Source organism: Dicentrarchus labrax, unplaced genomic scaffold, assembly GCF_905237075.1.
Source record: "Dicentrarchus labrax unplaced genomic scaffold, dlabrax2021, whole genome shotgun sequence".
In the NCBI taxonomy this organism is placed as follows: Eukaryota; Metazoa; Chordata; class Actinopteri; family Moronidae; genus Dicentrarchus; species Dicentrarchus labrax.
The window spans coordinates 14927470-14942445 of NW_026136713.1; the positions used below are offsets into that span (position 1 = coordinate 14927470).

Sequence of the window (14976 nt, forward strand, 5' to 3'; positions counted from 1 at the left end):
GAAAAAACTCTGGCATAGGCGGATGAAGAATGTGAGTTTCTGATGTAATCTTCTGTCTGGGCATAAACCTGTCTTTCATAAAAAAAAAAAAAAAAAAAAAAACCCCTCTATTTCATTCATTAAAAACCTGCAACAAAAATCCTTCACATGGGCTTTATGTCCCTCGATCTCCCTCTCACAGGCGCAGTGGTTCTCTCTCTCCGTTAGGTGGCCTCAGCGACTCACTGGCCCCCTGCGTGTTTGGCCTTTGTCCTGATTCAGTTTTATAACTCGCATCTTAATTTAATTAAACTACACCACAGTGCAGATTTAAGTGGGTCAAATTAAGAGACAGCGCCGCTGATAACCGGTGACTTTAATCTGCACTGCGATGTGTTATTAACCTTCCAAAGCCTTCATCAAGAGGCCCCTCATGACAGGTCAGGTGTTACTCACTGTGCATTAGGCAGTATAGCGGAATTGGTCGCCAAAGGGCCACAGTCACATGCTTTTCATTCCTGCTTCACTTTTCTCTTGAATGGGACAACGTCAGTGCGCCGGAGCGCACAGGCTCCGGGATTTGGCCGCTGACGCGCAGGGCTGCAGGAGGAGGAGGAGGACGCAGCCGGAGCGGTGATGGCTGAGTGACATCTGAGGAATGTTATGTGTGTGTTTTATTTATTCGCGAACAACAGACAGCGAGTGCATCGAGGATATAATCATCGGACTTTTCTTTGGTTTGTTTTTGTCGGATGTGGAGGACTGTATCCCCCTTTTTATTTTTTTGGATGGGACTTTATGCTGGGAAGTTCTAATGGAACCGACGGGACATTTATTTTGAAATGTTAAATGAAGCCACAGCTGGTGAGGTGAGTATGAGGATTGCGATTAAAACAGAGCATTGTGGGGTATATACGGAGGACCGTGGGAGTCTTTATTAGTCATGCCTTCATAATAACAATGCGCTCATGGGAAAATCCTGCTGACAGTTGTAGCCAGTGCTCTTTAGAGTATGCTTTTTAAAATCGGATCATTGCATTATACACATTATAATCGGCTATTTGAGATGCAGTCAAATAGCACAGTATAATCAGAACTTACATAAAGGGAGCAAAAATAAACATGAAGTGTTTCAACCAGTGTTTTATGACAAGAACTATTATCTAAGTTAATGTTATAAATGAATTTCTTTAATCCACAGGGCTTGCTGATGATTTTAGTGGGCAGACAGAGAGATTCCTAATATTACAGCAGTGTGGGACAGACAGAAGAGCTCACAGTCATTACACAGAGGAATTAAGTTACCACTGCCTCCTCAGCACTGCAGCTCAAATGATGTCAAATCTAATTAACAAAGTCAGGAGGCAAATGTCCGACTCAGAGAGGGTTTGCCTCATCTCGCCATTCATCATTTATCAGGAGATGCAATGATGGTGATTTGTTTGCCTGGCTGGAGCACAGGAGCCTCCTAGATTTTGAACCCTGTGGATATAATGTAGCACGGCTCTCCAGGATGACTTAAAGGAACAACAACCCGACCCGCACATGTTCAGGGATGGATCTCATGAACTTCACGACTGTCATTGACAATGGGTTTTTGGAAGAGGCTCCTTCGAGCCGCGTCCTAACTGGCTGTTTCCTCTCTCTGCTCATCCTCACCACCTTATTGGGAAACATGCTTGTCTGTGCCGCTGTCACCAAGTTTCGACATCTGCGCTCCAAGGTGACCAACTTTTTTGTGATCTCGTTGGCTGTGTCAGACCTCTTGGTTGCCATCTTGGTGATGCCGTGGAAGGCGGTAACGGAGATCGCCGGGTTCTGGCCGTTCGGCTCCTTCTGTGACACCTGGGTGGCTTTTGACATTATGTGCTCCACGGCATCCATTTTGAACCTTTGTGTGATAAGCTTGGACCGCTACTGGGCCATCTCCAGCCCCTTTCGCTATGAGAGGAAGATGACACCCAAAGTGGCGTATGTGATGATCAGTGTGGCCTGGACGCTGTCTGTCCTAATATCCTTTATCCCAGTGCAGCTCAACTGGCACAAGGCCCAAACTAAACCTTACACCCCTCTCACTGGGTCCTCTGCCTCGTCAGGTTTGAACGCTTCATCTTACCGTAGCCCGGAGAACTGTGACTCGAGCCTGAACAGGACCTACGCCATCTCCACCTCTCTCATAAGCTTTTATATCCCTGTGATCATCATGGTGGCCACCTATACCCAAATCTACCGCATCGCCCACAGACAAATCAGGAGGATCTCGGCCCTGGAGCGAGCGGCTGAAAATGCCAAGAACAGGCACGACAGCATGGGCGGAGGCTCAAGCATCGCAGAGTCAGAGAGCTCTTTCAAAATGACATTCAAGAGGGAGACCAAGGTGCTGAAGACACTGTCGGTGATCATGGGGGTGTTTGTGTGCTGCTGGCTGCCATTCTTCATCCTCAACTGCATGGTGCCCTTCTGCGAGCAGTCGAGCGGAGGGGAGGCCTTCCCCTGCATCAGCCCCACCACGTTTGACGTGTTCGTGTGGTTCGGCTGGGCTAATTCCTCCCTCAACCCCATCATCTATGCCTTCAATGCAGATTTCCGCAAGGCCTTCTCCATCCTGCTGGGCTGCCACAGACTGTATCCAGGAGGCCACAACATAGAGACAGTCAGTCTAAACAAGAAATGACTCATGACTCTCTCACAGCACTGACTCATCCTTAATGCTAAGAGTCCAAGCGTTCCTGTACAGGCCGGTCTGATCGACTTCAAACGAGGACGCTGCTCTCTGTGCTGACTCTTTGTGTGACTGAAGGATACGGTGACCCCATATGTACCCGTGTTTGCATTACGCGAGTGGCCCGTGTGCAGACTGTCAGAGTGAGCTTGCCGTGCTCGCCGTGGTGGACTACACTGTCTTCAAATGGAAGAAACTCCTGAAAGAGGAGAGGGGATTTTGGGGGATTGAGATTAAGACTCTTCTCCGCTGTTGTGCCAGGGAGCTCGGAGCCCATCGGTGCTGACACGCCCCTGGGATAGATAATCCCATGACTGGGCAGCACACTCTCTAATGCTGTCAGACACTGCTCTCTTCAATACCATCACACACACGTACGCAAACACAAACACTGTCAAAACATGCTACTCCAAATACAGTGCAGCACCCAGTACGTACACCACAACGTTACTCATTCGTTAACATCCTGTGAACCTGCAAGGGTTCAGGCAGTAAAGGGTCAAACCAAATCCTGTTTCTAAATAGAACATGTAGGTAAAATACACCCACATATGACTTAATATAAGGGATGCACCGACTGGAAGATTCTGGGCTGATACTGACGTTAAAAATAACAATTTGGCTGATGGTTGATGCCGATATGGAGGTTTTTTTGTTGTTGTTTATTTGCCCTTTTGTGCCAGGGAAACAAAAAGAAGGCTACTAAGATAAGCATCTCTGCCTTGTTGCAGCTCAGTCTGTTTCTCTTCCTATCCGAGATGTGAGATGCAGAGCTGAACAGACGCTCGCTGTCAGTGCTCGTGTACGGAGCACATCAATGTTTGCGTGCAATTTGTGCCAGTGCTCGGAAAATTTAGGTAATTATTTCTCCAATATCCGAATTGGAAATAACCAACAAAACATTTAGCCAAAATTGCATAAATGATGCAACAAAATCGATAAACACTGACATTGATGAACAACATCTTATTTGCCGATAGGCCGATGTCAGTCAACAAGGCGAATACCGGCCTATACCGATGTTCTGCCGATAAATCATCCCTACTTAATATAAATTAGCACAAAGGAAAATAGATCTGATTTTACATCTGACTTCATCCCTTAATGTTCAGAAAAGTTGTAAACTTATGAAAATGTGACCTAAATTTCTTTTGTAAGCAAAGGTGAAAAATGCAGCTGGTCAGACTTTATGTCATCTCTCGTTGCTGACACTGGTGCAGAATTGTTATTTATATCTCATCCAAATGTCAAGTCATTATAACTTCAAACCAAATTTACTCAGCAAACACCTCATAAAATATTTGTTTCAGTGCTTGACGGTGTTTTATGGATGAGTGTCACTTTGTGTGTCCTGTATTTTTCATAAACAACAGCTGATGACCTCTTTAAAAGAAAAGGCACATACCCTAAACAAAGTTTTTGCTTCACTTGTGGTGTATTTGCCTATTGTGCTTATTTAGGGGCTGATACAGAATTGTAACTGACTGAATAATGTTTAGGTGGATCTGTTTTAATTAGCTCTTTAAAGCCAATGATTAAAAGATAATCTTGTACACATTTGGGCCTTTTTTTCTGTTGGTTATGAAAACATTGTACTCACTTAAGTAATTGCTGACCTCTTGGAACACTGACGTCAACATGATGAAATACGACAAGGCAAGAAATACAAGCAGCCAGGCAATCAGACCAGTTGTAACACAGCCCACAATTTAGTCAGATTACTGAAGTCACTGCATTTGGAGGAACAGGTGAAATATCAACCTGTAGCACAGGAAAACTGTGTGTTGTGCATTTGCGCTTTCAAAAAGTTTAGTTAGAAATTATTTGAGCTATTATGCAGTTTGTTTTAATTAATTTGAAAACACATCACATTATCATAAACAATGTTAAAGAATAAGTGTTCCTTTAATTTGATGCCTCCGCTGACTCACTTGAGTGACAAGATAACATTACTGTAATGCAGTTTCCCTTTAACCAAATCAGGAACCAGCCTTTCCCTTATTTATTTTTTTATATATCAAACAGGCTTCCTCACATTACAGTGAGCTTGTTTCCTACATTTTGTGTTAGGAAAAAGAGCAACAATAGCTGAGATTACAGAGGGCGACAGGGTATGAACTGGACAGTGTATTTTATAAATGATCCCCGTTGTAGTACAGAGCGCTGCATATCCACTGTGACCTTTAATTTCAAACACATAATTACAGATCAGATTTTTAATAACTTGGACAGAAATAATCGGTAGTAGCAACTCAAATAAGTACAATCCGTCAAAGAGGAAAACTTTGATGGGTGTTTACGATGGACAGTTTATGTAATACAGTTTGCCATCTTCCATATATGGTCGCTAAGCTGATGGTTTGTATGAAACCTGTGATCTGATTATCTGACTGCCTGTATCTCTTGTCTTGTCATATGTCTTATTAGCGAAGTCACTGTGTTCCCAAATCTCAGCTGTTAAAGAAATTGTTTGACAATTTGGGAAGCACACCTATTAGCTTTCTTGCTTGACTTATTATTTCTCTTTTGCACCTCTAGAAAAAAATCACGTAAAGACAAACAAACAAACAAAAAACTTGTTGTTTTCAAACTTCGGATCAACCAAATAAGACATGTTATGCTAATCTAAGCTCACATCTCTTGGCAGTAGCTTCATATCTAATGGACAAATTGTGTGTGGTAGATCTTCTCATCTAACGTGCAGCAAGAAAGTGAATAAGCGTATTTTCCAAAATGTTGGTGAGTAAAATATCATCATGACTGAAAAAGAAAATATGTCCCAGACTATCAAAATAAGACCCAGGAAGTATCCTATGAAGTGAATCATACTTACTGGTGGAATATGAATAACAGGATGCATTGCCATAACCATCAACAGTTACCTCTGATTTGATGTGCTGTATTTATGTTTTCTTGCGCTAACTTGCTTCATCAGTTAGCTACAGTGAGCATTCATGACACAAACAAGAGCTGTAGGTGTTTGTACTTGGCTAAAATCGGTCTCTTTAGAATGTGCAGTTGTTATAGAGGTCCGACCACTGAATACGTGTTGTTATGTTACATTCGTAACAGAAGAAAAATGAGTTGTGCAGTGTCTGCTTCAGCCATGTGGAAATATCTCAATGCACAGCTTAATAAAAGTGTGTTTGTCCCTTTCCGTGAAATCCTCTGTGTGGTGCATGTGTGGCTGTACAGCTTTGACCTCCACACGTCAAACTTCCTGAAGCACATTTCACACCAGAGTCTAAAGGGTAAAACCTAACGGGACCAGCTGGGTCTCACATCCAAAATTTCACTCTTGTGTAATTCTGCTGTTCATGTGGCTGTTCGGCCGGGTGATGTATTGCCATCATTAGCAAAGTGAAAGGCCCAATCTGGAGCTGTGAATCGCCTGAAATAATAAAGTAAAAACCACCACTGTGGCACCTCTTTATCCCTTTGTTTTTTCCATTCATTGCACTAAAGTTTTCTACCCTGACACGATTGAAGTCTTGAAACAATACCTGACAACTAAACATGAACTTTGAGTCTCAGCTAAAACAAGGAGACAGGTGATTCTAAATTTCTGTTTTCAGTGGTTCAGTAACTTTGTATATTAAGGATGCAAGTGTCACCAGAACCTACACGCCCTGATCTATTCAGATGCTTGAACGGGACAGAGAGGGAGATCGAAGTAGTTGAAGTGTGGAGGGAGAGCAGAGCAGCGACAAGGACATGTGATGGATTTTTGTTTTGCGAGACCCAGTTAAACATTCCTTCCTAGATTCTGAAACGATAAATTAGATGAAAATCTAAGTTGGTTTGGAATTAAGTTTGTGTTTATTAGAGATAAAGAATATCTCTGTAGATGTGCCCAACTCCTCAATGACCATGAAAATCAGAATGAGATGAATTTCAGTGTTAAACAGTTGCTATGTCTTATCACATAAACACTTTAAAGTGATTAAAGAGTCAGGAGCGGCTCTCATTATACAGCAAGTCTCGACAGATTTAGAGGACAGATTTTTAAATCAAATTAAGTTCATGCTCATTAGGAAAATATGAAATAGTGTAAATACTGTGATAACTATTTTTCTCGCTTGCACAATCACACACACACACACACACACACAGAGTTGTCCTTTAAAGCCCGCTTTCTCTGGGCCCCGGACTGTCCTTGCCTCTGTGAAACCTCCTCAAGCGTGCCACGGGAAGGGAACAGCAATTAATTTGACTGACATCATTCAGAGTGATGGCTGAGGTGGCGACAAGACAGGGTGTGTGTGCATGTGTGTGTGTGGCGCAGTGCTACTATCACCTGCTCCAGCGCCCAACCAAGAGACCCTGCAATGTCAACCGCACTCTGTAAACACAGAGAATTCCTTTCCTTTCGCTATCTTTTTGTTCCAGTGGAGCTCGGGAGATTCTCAAAGCGATACTGTCTTTTTAGATTGGCACATTGGAGAAGCGATGTTAGACATGGCAACTTCAGAGGATGCTAATGACTGGCCCTGGGGAAATGATTTACTGAGACAGGGAGAGAGAAAGAAAGGGGCAAGGAGAGAGACATAGTCTTATGTAAGTATCAAGCAATGGCAAGTTAAAAAAAAAAAAGAGACTCAAAGGATGCTCTGTAAATATCACATAACCCGTAAGTATCACCAAAGTCAGACGGCTGTCACATCTATAATAAAGTACCCTCTGTGGTCCCATGCTGTTTGCTTACAGGCAGGGAACACCTGGCCATGTGAAAGTGGATTTTTAATGTAGTTAATGATTTCCTCGTCACCCTCTCTCTTCAGGCGGGATCTTGGGGAATTAAAACGCAATTAAAGAGTTTGCAATAATCTGTATTACTCTCCATTAAATATGTATTATTCACAACTGGCAGAGCTATCATAATTGCTAGAGTCTAATGCATTTTTAATACCTCAAACGACACCAAGATAAGCATAATTGAGAGTGAGCGTGTTGGTGACTCTAGCCAAAGTGCGTCAACGCGGCTACACGCTGACAGACATGAATGCACTTTGCATGTTGAAAAATGCTGTCACTTGGTTTGTCTGTGTCTGGTCTCCTTGGTGAGGAGAACAGATGCTCTATATTCATTTTCAACTGATAGAGAAGCAGAGAGATCAACAAGATGAGGACACATCAGACCACTACTGCTACACCACTTACTCATCTGGGGGAAATTTGTTCATTTCAGGGTTGAAATAGGCTATTTTTGTAAACCTTGGAATAAATTAAAAAAGTGTGTAACCACATCTGATCTCAGCAATAGGCTATTTCATCCAGTGCTTCAAAAATAGATACATAAACCTCTGCCGGAGATCGCCCTGCACATCTTCTGACCTTTAGTGCTCGTCCTTTGCAGTAAGCCCCCCCCCGCCATTCCTCTTCCTAGTTCACTCTCGCTCTTCATTTCTCTTTCTTATCGCACCCCTCCGCTCTCTTCCTCCACCCTCTGCTCTGTTTACTGTTTGTGCTGCGGGCCGCTGGCAGCGCCGTGTTGCCATTCGTCACTCCAACTGGCTCCAGTGGAGAGGACAGGCCCTCTGACCCCACCACTGGGAAAGGAGCAAGGGAACGAAGGGAAAGAGAGAATCACGGAGGGCTCTTCAGAGAGAGAGAGAGAGACGAGAGAGACGAGAGCAGAGAAAAATAATTATTAGAGAGGGACGGGGGCTTCCTGGCTTTCGCCGTTTTTTCCCACAAGTCAAAATCTAAATTTGAATATACAGATGCATGCAGCATGAAGTAACTTGGTGTAAGGTGTTCAAGCCACCAGAACATTTTCTCTACTCAGACCCTGCTACACCACTCTCCAAAAATAGGTTTAAAATCTCCCATAGGTGTTCACTTATGTTAAGCTCAAGTGAATGACTGAAAGCCAGATCATACGATATTCACACTCATCAAACCACTCTGTGAACCTTTGTCACAGGTGGCAAAAGTACACACCTTCTTTTCTTTCGTAAAAAAAATTAAGATAAGAAATATAAGTACTGATTCAACTTCTTTACTCAAGTAAAAGTGAAAAAGTACTCTCTCTCACAGAGCTAACTAAAACTTCTAATAGGTTCAAGTTTCCTCATATACACAGATATGTCTGTCATACATGATGTTGGGAAGGCGTGCAATGATGCAAAATAAATTTAAGAAACAATCCACAATTCCCCTTAAATGCATTAAAACTAAAGTAACACCCCTGAATATAGAGGCTAAAAGCAAAAAGCTGTCAAAATATATAAAATAAATACTTGAGTAACCTGAAACTGCTTCCCACCTCTGCCCTTTGTGTTCTGTATGGATGCATCTGCATTCATTATGTTGCATCACCCATTTAATCAGTTTTTTAATTTGTCACCCATCTGTTTATGACAGGAAGTGAGAGTGAGTGAGAGCAAGAAACAATGCTGTTGCACATGCAGAAGAAGCAACAGGCTTCCTTATGAGAAAAAAACATCCTCATTAATCCACTTACCTAAGTACCGGTTTCACATCTCACTGAAGGCCAGATCATAAGATTTTCACACGCAGCAAACCGTGCTGTGAACTGTTGTTAGTGATGGCAAAAGTAAATACCTTCTTTATTCAAGTAAAAATACTCCGGTAGAAACTGAAGCACTGAAGTAAAAGAGAAAAAGTACAGGCTCTGAAATGTACTCGGAGTATAAAAGTAAAAAAGGACTCCTTCTTTAATATAATCCCTCATAAACTGATATAGTTTGCAGTGTCATACTGTGTCATGGAGAAACCTCTACTGGAGATGGGCCGAAAATGGAGATGAGTTGACCTGGGCCCTTGCTAAATTCAGCTCAATCGAATCCTCCAGAGAAATGAAGACAGATTGATGTATTGGCCGCATAATTGCTCATATCACCCTCATCTCTAGCCTATCGCAGATTGTCAGCGAAGCAGAGTCGAAAGCATCACTGAAGCATGTTAAAATGAGTACTAAGCCAAGTCAGTGAAGGCATATCAAATTATACAATGAATAATAAGCTGGGGTGCAAATGAGGCTGGCTGATGAATAGTGTTTTAAACAAGGGTGATGTCCACTCCAGCCACATTCGGTAGCTTAGCTGGAGAGAGGTGCTGTCTGGCAGAGACGACTCTGAGTGGAGATCATGCTATTAATGATGCCAATGTTAATGCTCATGCTGGTAGGATGGCCCATGGGTGAATTGTGACGATGCGAATGCTAATCAGCTAGCTCGTGGGGGGAGAGCAGATGTGTCTTATCTCTTTAAGAGCACAACATCCGCAGCTGTAACTGACAGAGACAGAGCAACAGAGTGATTACTGACAACTATGCAGGGAAACAGTGAGACAGTCGTCCCCTTCCACCTGGGCTGAAGATGGGTGATGGCTGCTGTCCGTCTGTCCTGAGTGTGTTAGTAAGCTGACCATGCATGCCAAACCATGTTAATGCAGGTTTCAGACTCTTTAAAAATGTTAAATTGTTAGGTTATAGTTGTATCTATGACAGAGCTTGAACTTTAATAAAAAATTACAAACAAAACATACGACTACACACTACTACATACACCATGCATCCTTACAGAGATAACTTGCACCATAGTTTCACCGCAGTTTCATTTTCAGTGGATCGCCCACACGAGGTGGTGATTCATGCAATTACATAAAAATGTGTCAAATCTAACTTTCACTGTTTGAAGTTACTGTAATCTTACAAGGCTACACCTCCATCTCTGACAAACATCTGGTAACAAACTCTTGGTTAGCTGTCGGTTTGGGTACAAAGATCTTGAGTTTGAAAGTTATGATGACAGCTCACTGTGTCTCTGCCCTTTTGTGGTGTAAATGTCATTAACACCACATATTCATTTTCCACTAGAGTATGTAATGTGTTCACACTTAAAAAGTGACTTAAACTATATCTATATTCAAAGATCAGTCAATATGTATGCATGCTTGTTTTATGAGCGTGCTGCTGATAGACACTACACTCCCACAATGCATTGCACAAAGGACATTGAGGGGCTAATTCAGGTCCAGCCCTTCTCAGCTTACAGTAAATGTCTAACTGGGTTAAACATTAGGTTTGCATTAGCCTATTTTTATTGCTCATGGGTTGTGTTACAGAACAAAATGTTTTGTAATTACACAGTAACTCACTGATTATAATATGTCTGGCAAGACTAGAAAAACAGACAAACACCAACTAAAACCACAGCTTGCGACTCCCGGGAGAATATAAAAAGCAGGCATATTTTTTAGGTTCTGCTCTGTGCATGTGAAAAAGGAGATTAACAGAGCGGGAGGGTAGTACAGAAGACCACTCAGCAACAGACATCCTACTCGAGTGATGGCACAGTGACAAGCTGAACAAACATCCCCGACGGAGAGACAGAAAGAGCAGGAAGGAGGAGAGGGGAGGGAGATAAGGACAGCGGGGTAGAAAAAAGACCGCTTGAGAGTTGAGGAAGAAACTAGGAGCAGACTGTGACAAGGTGCACGATAAGAAAACAGCTTTAAAGCTGTTATGGTCCACTCTCTCTTTGTGAAGGAGCTCGCACTAGATCTCAGAAAGACATTGAAACTTGTGCCTTTATTTATTTGTGTTCATGTGAGACACATACAGTTTATTAGGACACTTAATTGTTTATACTATCAAGTAAGTGTTTAGAGGCCATGAGAGAAGTACGAGACATAAATAGAGGCATTAACTGGAGAACTGGGAAAGCTTAAAATTAAACAAAACAATAATTAGGGCTGTGAATCTATGGTTCATTCAGTTTAAACACAGATTTGATTATTTTTTTCTTTTGTTAAACATGTACGTATTAACATATACTTTATTTTATCACAGCACGTTTCATTTAATAATTTCCACATTAAAATCCTTTAAAAAAGCTACTCCTTTCTTCTACTTCTACTTCTACTACCTCAATAAAAATGACAATCTATAAATATGCAAATCTTGTTCATTTATAAAGTTTTCCTGCTGGACACAAGATGTCTCCTGCTCCACTGTAAAGTCTATTTTCAATGTTTGTGCACCGGTGGCTTCATGTTTCTACACCACACTTGTAAACGTAAGTTGAATATTGGACCAGGGTTGACTTTTAAAATATTTGTGATCAAATCATGCCTGTTGGCCACGCCCCTTAAAATCAGACTTTCAGTGAGCACAGACAAACTTTCCACTCTCAGCAGATGAATGTGAAAATATCCTTCTAGTGTCAAACTCTGCACATAAATCCTTCAGCACAGTGGAGCTCAAACATCCAGCTGTAGCAACAAGAACAAAAACATATTTTTGAGTGCAAGGTGTCTTTAAAACTGGTGAAATAGACTTAAAAAAAACCTACACAGAAGTTTTACAGAGCAGACTGTTTCCTAGAAACCAAAATCCTGCCATACTTTGGACATCAGCGAAGCATCGACACCAAATCTTCAGGTTGCTTTCCTCTGCCATGCGTGAAATTGTGAAATGCAGCGTTTGTACTTTTCAGTGCTGAATAGGGTTTTATTCTTTCAGAAGAATAAGAGTAAAGAAAAAGTGTTCAATGAAGTGTTTAATGAAGAACAAAGTACTATCTTCCCTTCAGAGGAGAACACATTCAATGTCCTGGTGGACTGGAGATTATGTCAGTGCAGAGCTTCATTAATAAAAAAAAACATGTCATTAGCCTTTAGTCTTTTCAAATACATTACTGAAGTGATTTAGTGGCATCTAGCAGTGTAGTTGCAGATTGAGACTCCCTCACTTCACCCTCCCTTTCCGAGCACAGAGGAGAAATCGTGAAATTCCTTGAAAATCGGGACGCCCCATCTAGAGGCAGTGTTTGGTGTGTTCAACATGGCGAACTTTATGGAAGGCGACCAATGACGTCTGTAGTTCAAACAGTTCATTCTAATGTACCAGATACATAACGATTCCTATTTTCAGGTGATTAAACACTAATGAAATCATGGTTATGAATATTATATACCATTTCTGCCAATAGATCCTCTTAAATGTTACACGCTGGGCCTTTAATATTTGACGCAATGAATGAATGATTACGCCAGTAATAATAATGAACAAAGAAAAATACATGAGCAAGTCAGGGAGGAGAGGAGAGTCGGGACAACACAGCTTCACTCTGATGATCCAAGAATAGAAACACCTCAAACATTCATTATTACAGGAGGATGTGGCTGTGGCAGTGCATTTGTGCTGGTTTTACAATTCCATAGGAGGGAAGCAGACAGCAGACACAACTTGGTCTATTTTTGGAAGGGACTTGTCAAACAGGAGCACAGCGGGAGTCTCTTTTACCCTCTGGAAACTTCAGATGGGACCACACGAGCACGAGCAAATGTGCTCACAGGCACAGAAGAGACACACAAGAGACACAGCTGAGACTGTGGGAACAACGATTTTGGTTCCTTCATTTGGTCAGAGAACCAAAGAACACTTTAGGACCTCTGTTTCTGCCACATAACTGTTCAATTGAGCGTCACACTCCACATGTGAAAAATCAGGCCTTTTCTCTCACCTTCAGTGATATCATTGAGAGAGGAACTTCAATAAGAGAGGGTGGCTAACAGCTTTTCTTTGACATTTACCTAACAGACTGTTACTTTACTTAATTTGAACAGACCCACCACTTATACAGCCATCTATCCTCTACACTTATACAGCAGCTACATGACAGGAAATAAAGCAATGGGCTGAGAAAAAAAAAAAGACCCTGCACAATTCTCCAGCTGACCAAATGCTGCTGTAACCCGTGTAACCTGTTGTAAGTCAATTTAGGGCTTACTGTGCATGTAACAATGTAGTATGACTCCCATAGGAAAATTCTTTTTTCCCCGCTGCGCCTCCACACAGTGGTCAAAGGTTGGGGTCGATTAAAGAACAGCCTCCCTGCAGACGGTGGGGATTCAGTGTATTGCTCAAAGACACCACAGCGGGGTGTGGATGCTTGGGGGCTTGAACCCACCGCCCTGATGCCACATTACCCCAGTGTGACAGCTCTAGTACATGACAATAAGAACTTTCTAGGAAAGCTCATTCAGCGGTAAAGTCTGCTGGTTTGTGGATGTATCTCTCATCAGCTGTGTGTATCTCTACCACAGACACACCAGTGTCTGAACACATGAACTGCTTGGATTATCTGTGATTTAATTAGCTAATATGCTCACATCGTCCTTGGATATATCAACAAGTTCCTTAAGTGTCTACTGCCGTGTGAGGCTGTGCTTTCATCTTAATCCTAATTAATACCTAACTTATACAGAAACTTATGCTGCTACTCCTACATATACATAGTAGACTCCCATATTGTATATTGTGTACTTTATATTTTATTGTCTATCTTTTTAGTATTAGTAAATGACTATCTGTTGCCTGTGCACTTTATCTGTTTCATCGTGGGAGAGTGAGATTCCTTTGTATATCTGGTGCATGTGAAGAAATTGACATTAAAGCTGACTTTGACTTTGACTTTATTGCTAACATCGGCATTGTAACAAGCTCACACCAACAATGCTAACATTCTGATGTTTGGCAGCTGGGATGTTTACCATCTTACTTTAGTGTGTTAGCATGCTAACATTTGCACAAAGTAGTAAAGCACAGTTAGTTTGATCAGCTGAGGCTGATGGGAATTTTGACCTGATGATGGCGCTAAAATAGGAAAAGTCAGGGGATTCCAGTCATTAGGGTATATCGACTGAGAACCATGAATGTCTGCACAAAATCTGCACCAATACACCTTGTAGATGAGATATTTCAGCTGAATATGTGAAACCATAGTGGTATTAATGTCTCTGCAAATTCCTCTGCAGCCCATCCAATAATTGTTGAGATATTCCAGTCTGGACCGAAATGGTGGACTGACCGACTGACCAACCAATGGAAATTAAAAAGCTGCTAGTGCTGCTAACAAGGGGGGTAAAACAAATACATGTTCAACTGTAGTCCTCTATTTAAACAAAGGATTTGTATTCAAAGGGTTTACACCAACATTGGGGGAGACAGAGTGCAGGAAGTGGAGATGAATGGTTTTTCTGAGGACTATGTTAATCTTCTTTAATTGTCCCATCTGGAAGTCTGCTCCCCTGCTTAGCCCACCTTCTGTTTATCAATAATTCAATATGTGACCAGACAGGGGGCCATGCCTGTTTGGCTGAATTATATGCTTACATTTACAAGACAAACCAGTATTAAATCTGGTTAATGTGAGTTTAATATGAAAAGAAAATGGAAAAATTACACACAAACCTCCCTTTCATTTTGCTGGGGTGAAAATATGGCCCACATGGGCCCTTGTTCC

The 14976-nt window shown here is 41.8% G+C and overlaps 1 protein-coding gene across 1 annotated transcript; it reads left to right on the plus strand.

Annotated features, from left to right (window-relative positions):
• The first annotated feature begins 292 nt into the window (after nucleotides 1-292).
• LOC127374165 (D(1) dopamine receptor-like) lies at nucleotides 293-6134 on the plus strand. Its single transcript, XM_051419219.1, has 2 exons — nucleotides 293-848; nucleotides 1181-6134. The coding sequence occupies exon 2, from the start codon at nucleotides 1535-1537 to the stop codon at nucleotides 2651-2653; it is 1119 nt and encodes a 372-aa protein (XP_051275179.1). The 5' UTR covers nucleotides 293-848; nucleotides 1181-1534; the 3' UTR covers nucleotides 2654-6134.
• Nucleotides 6135-14976: the final 8842 nt, after the last annotated feature.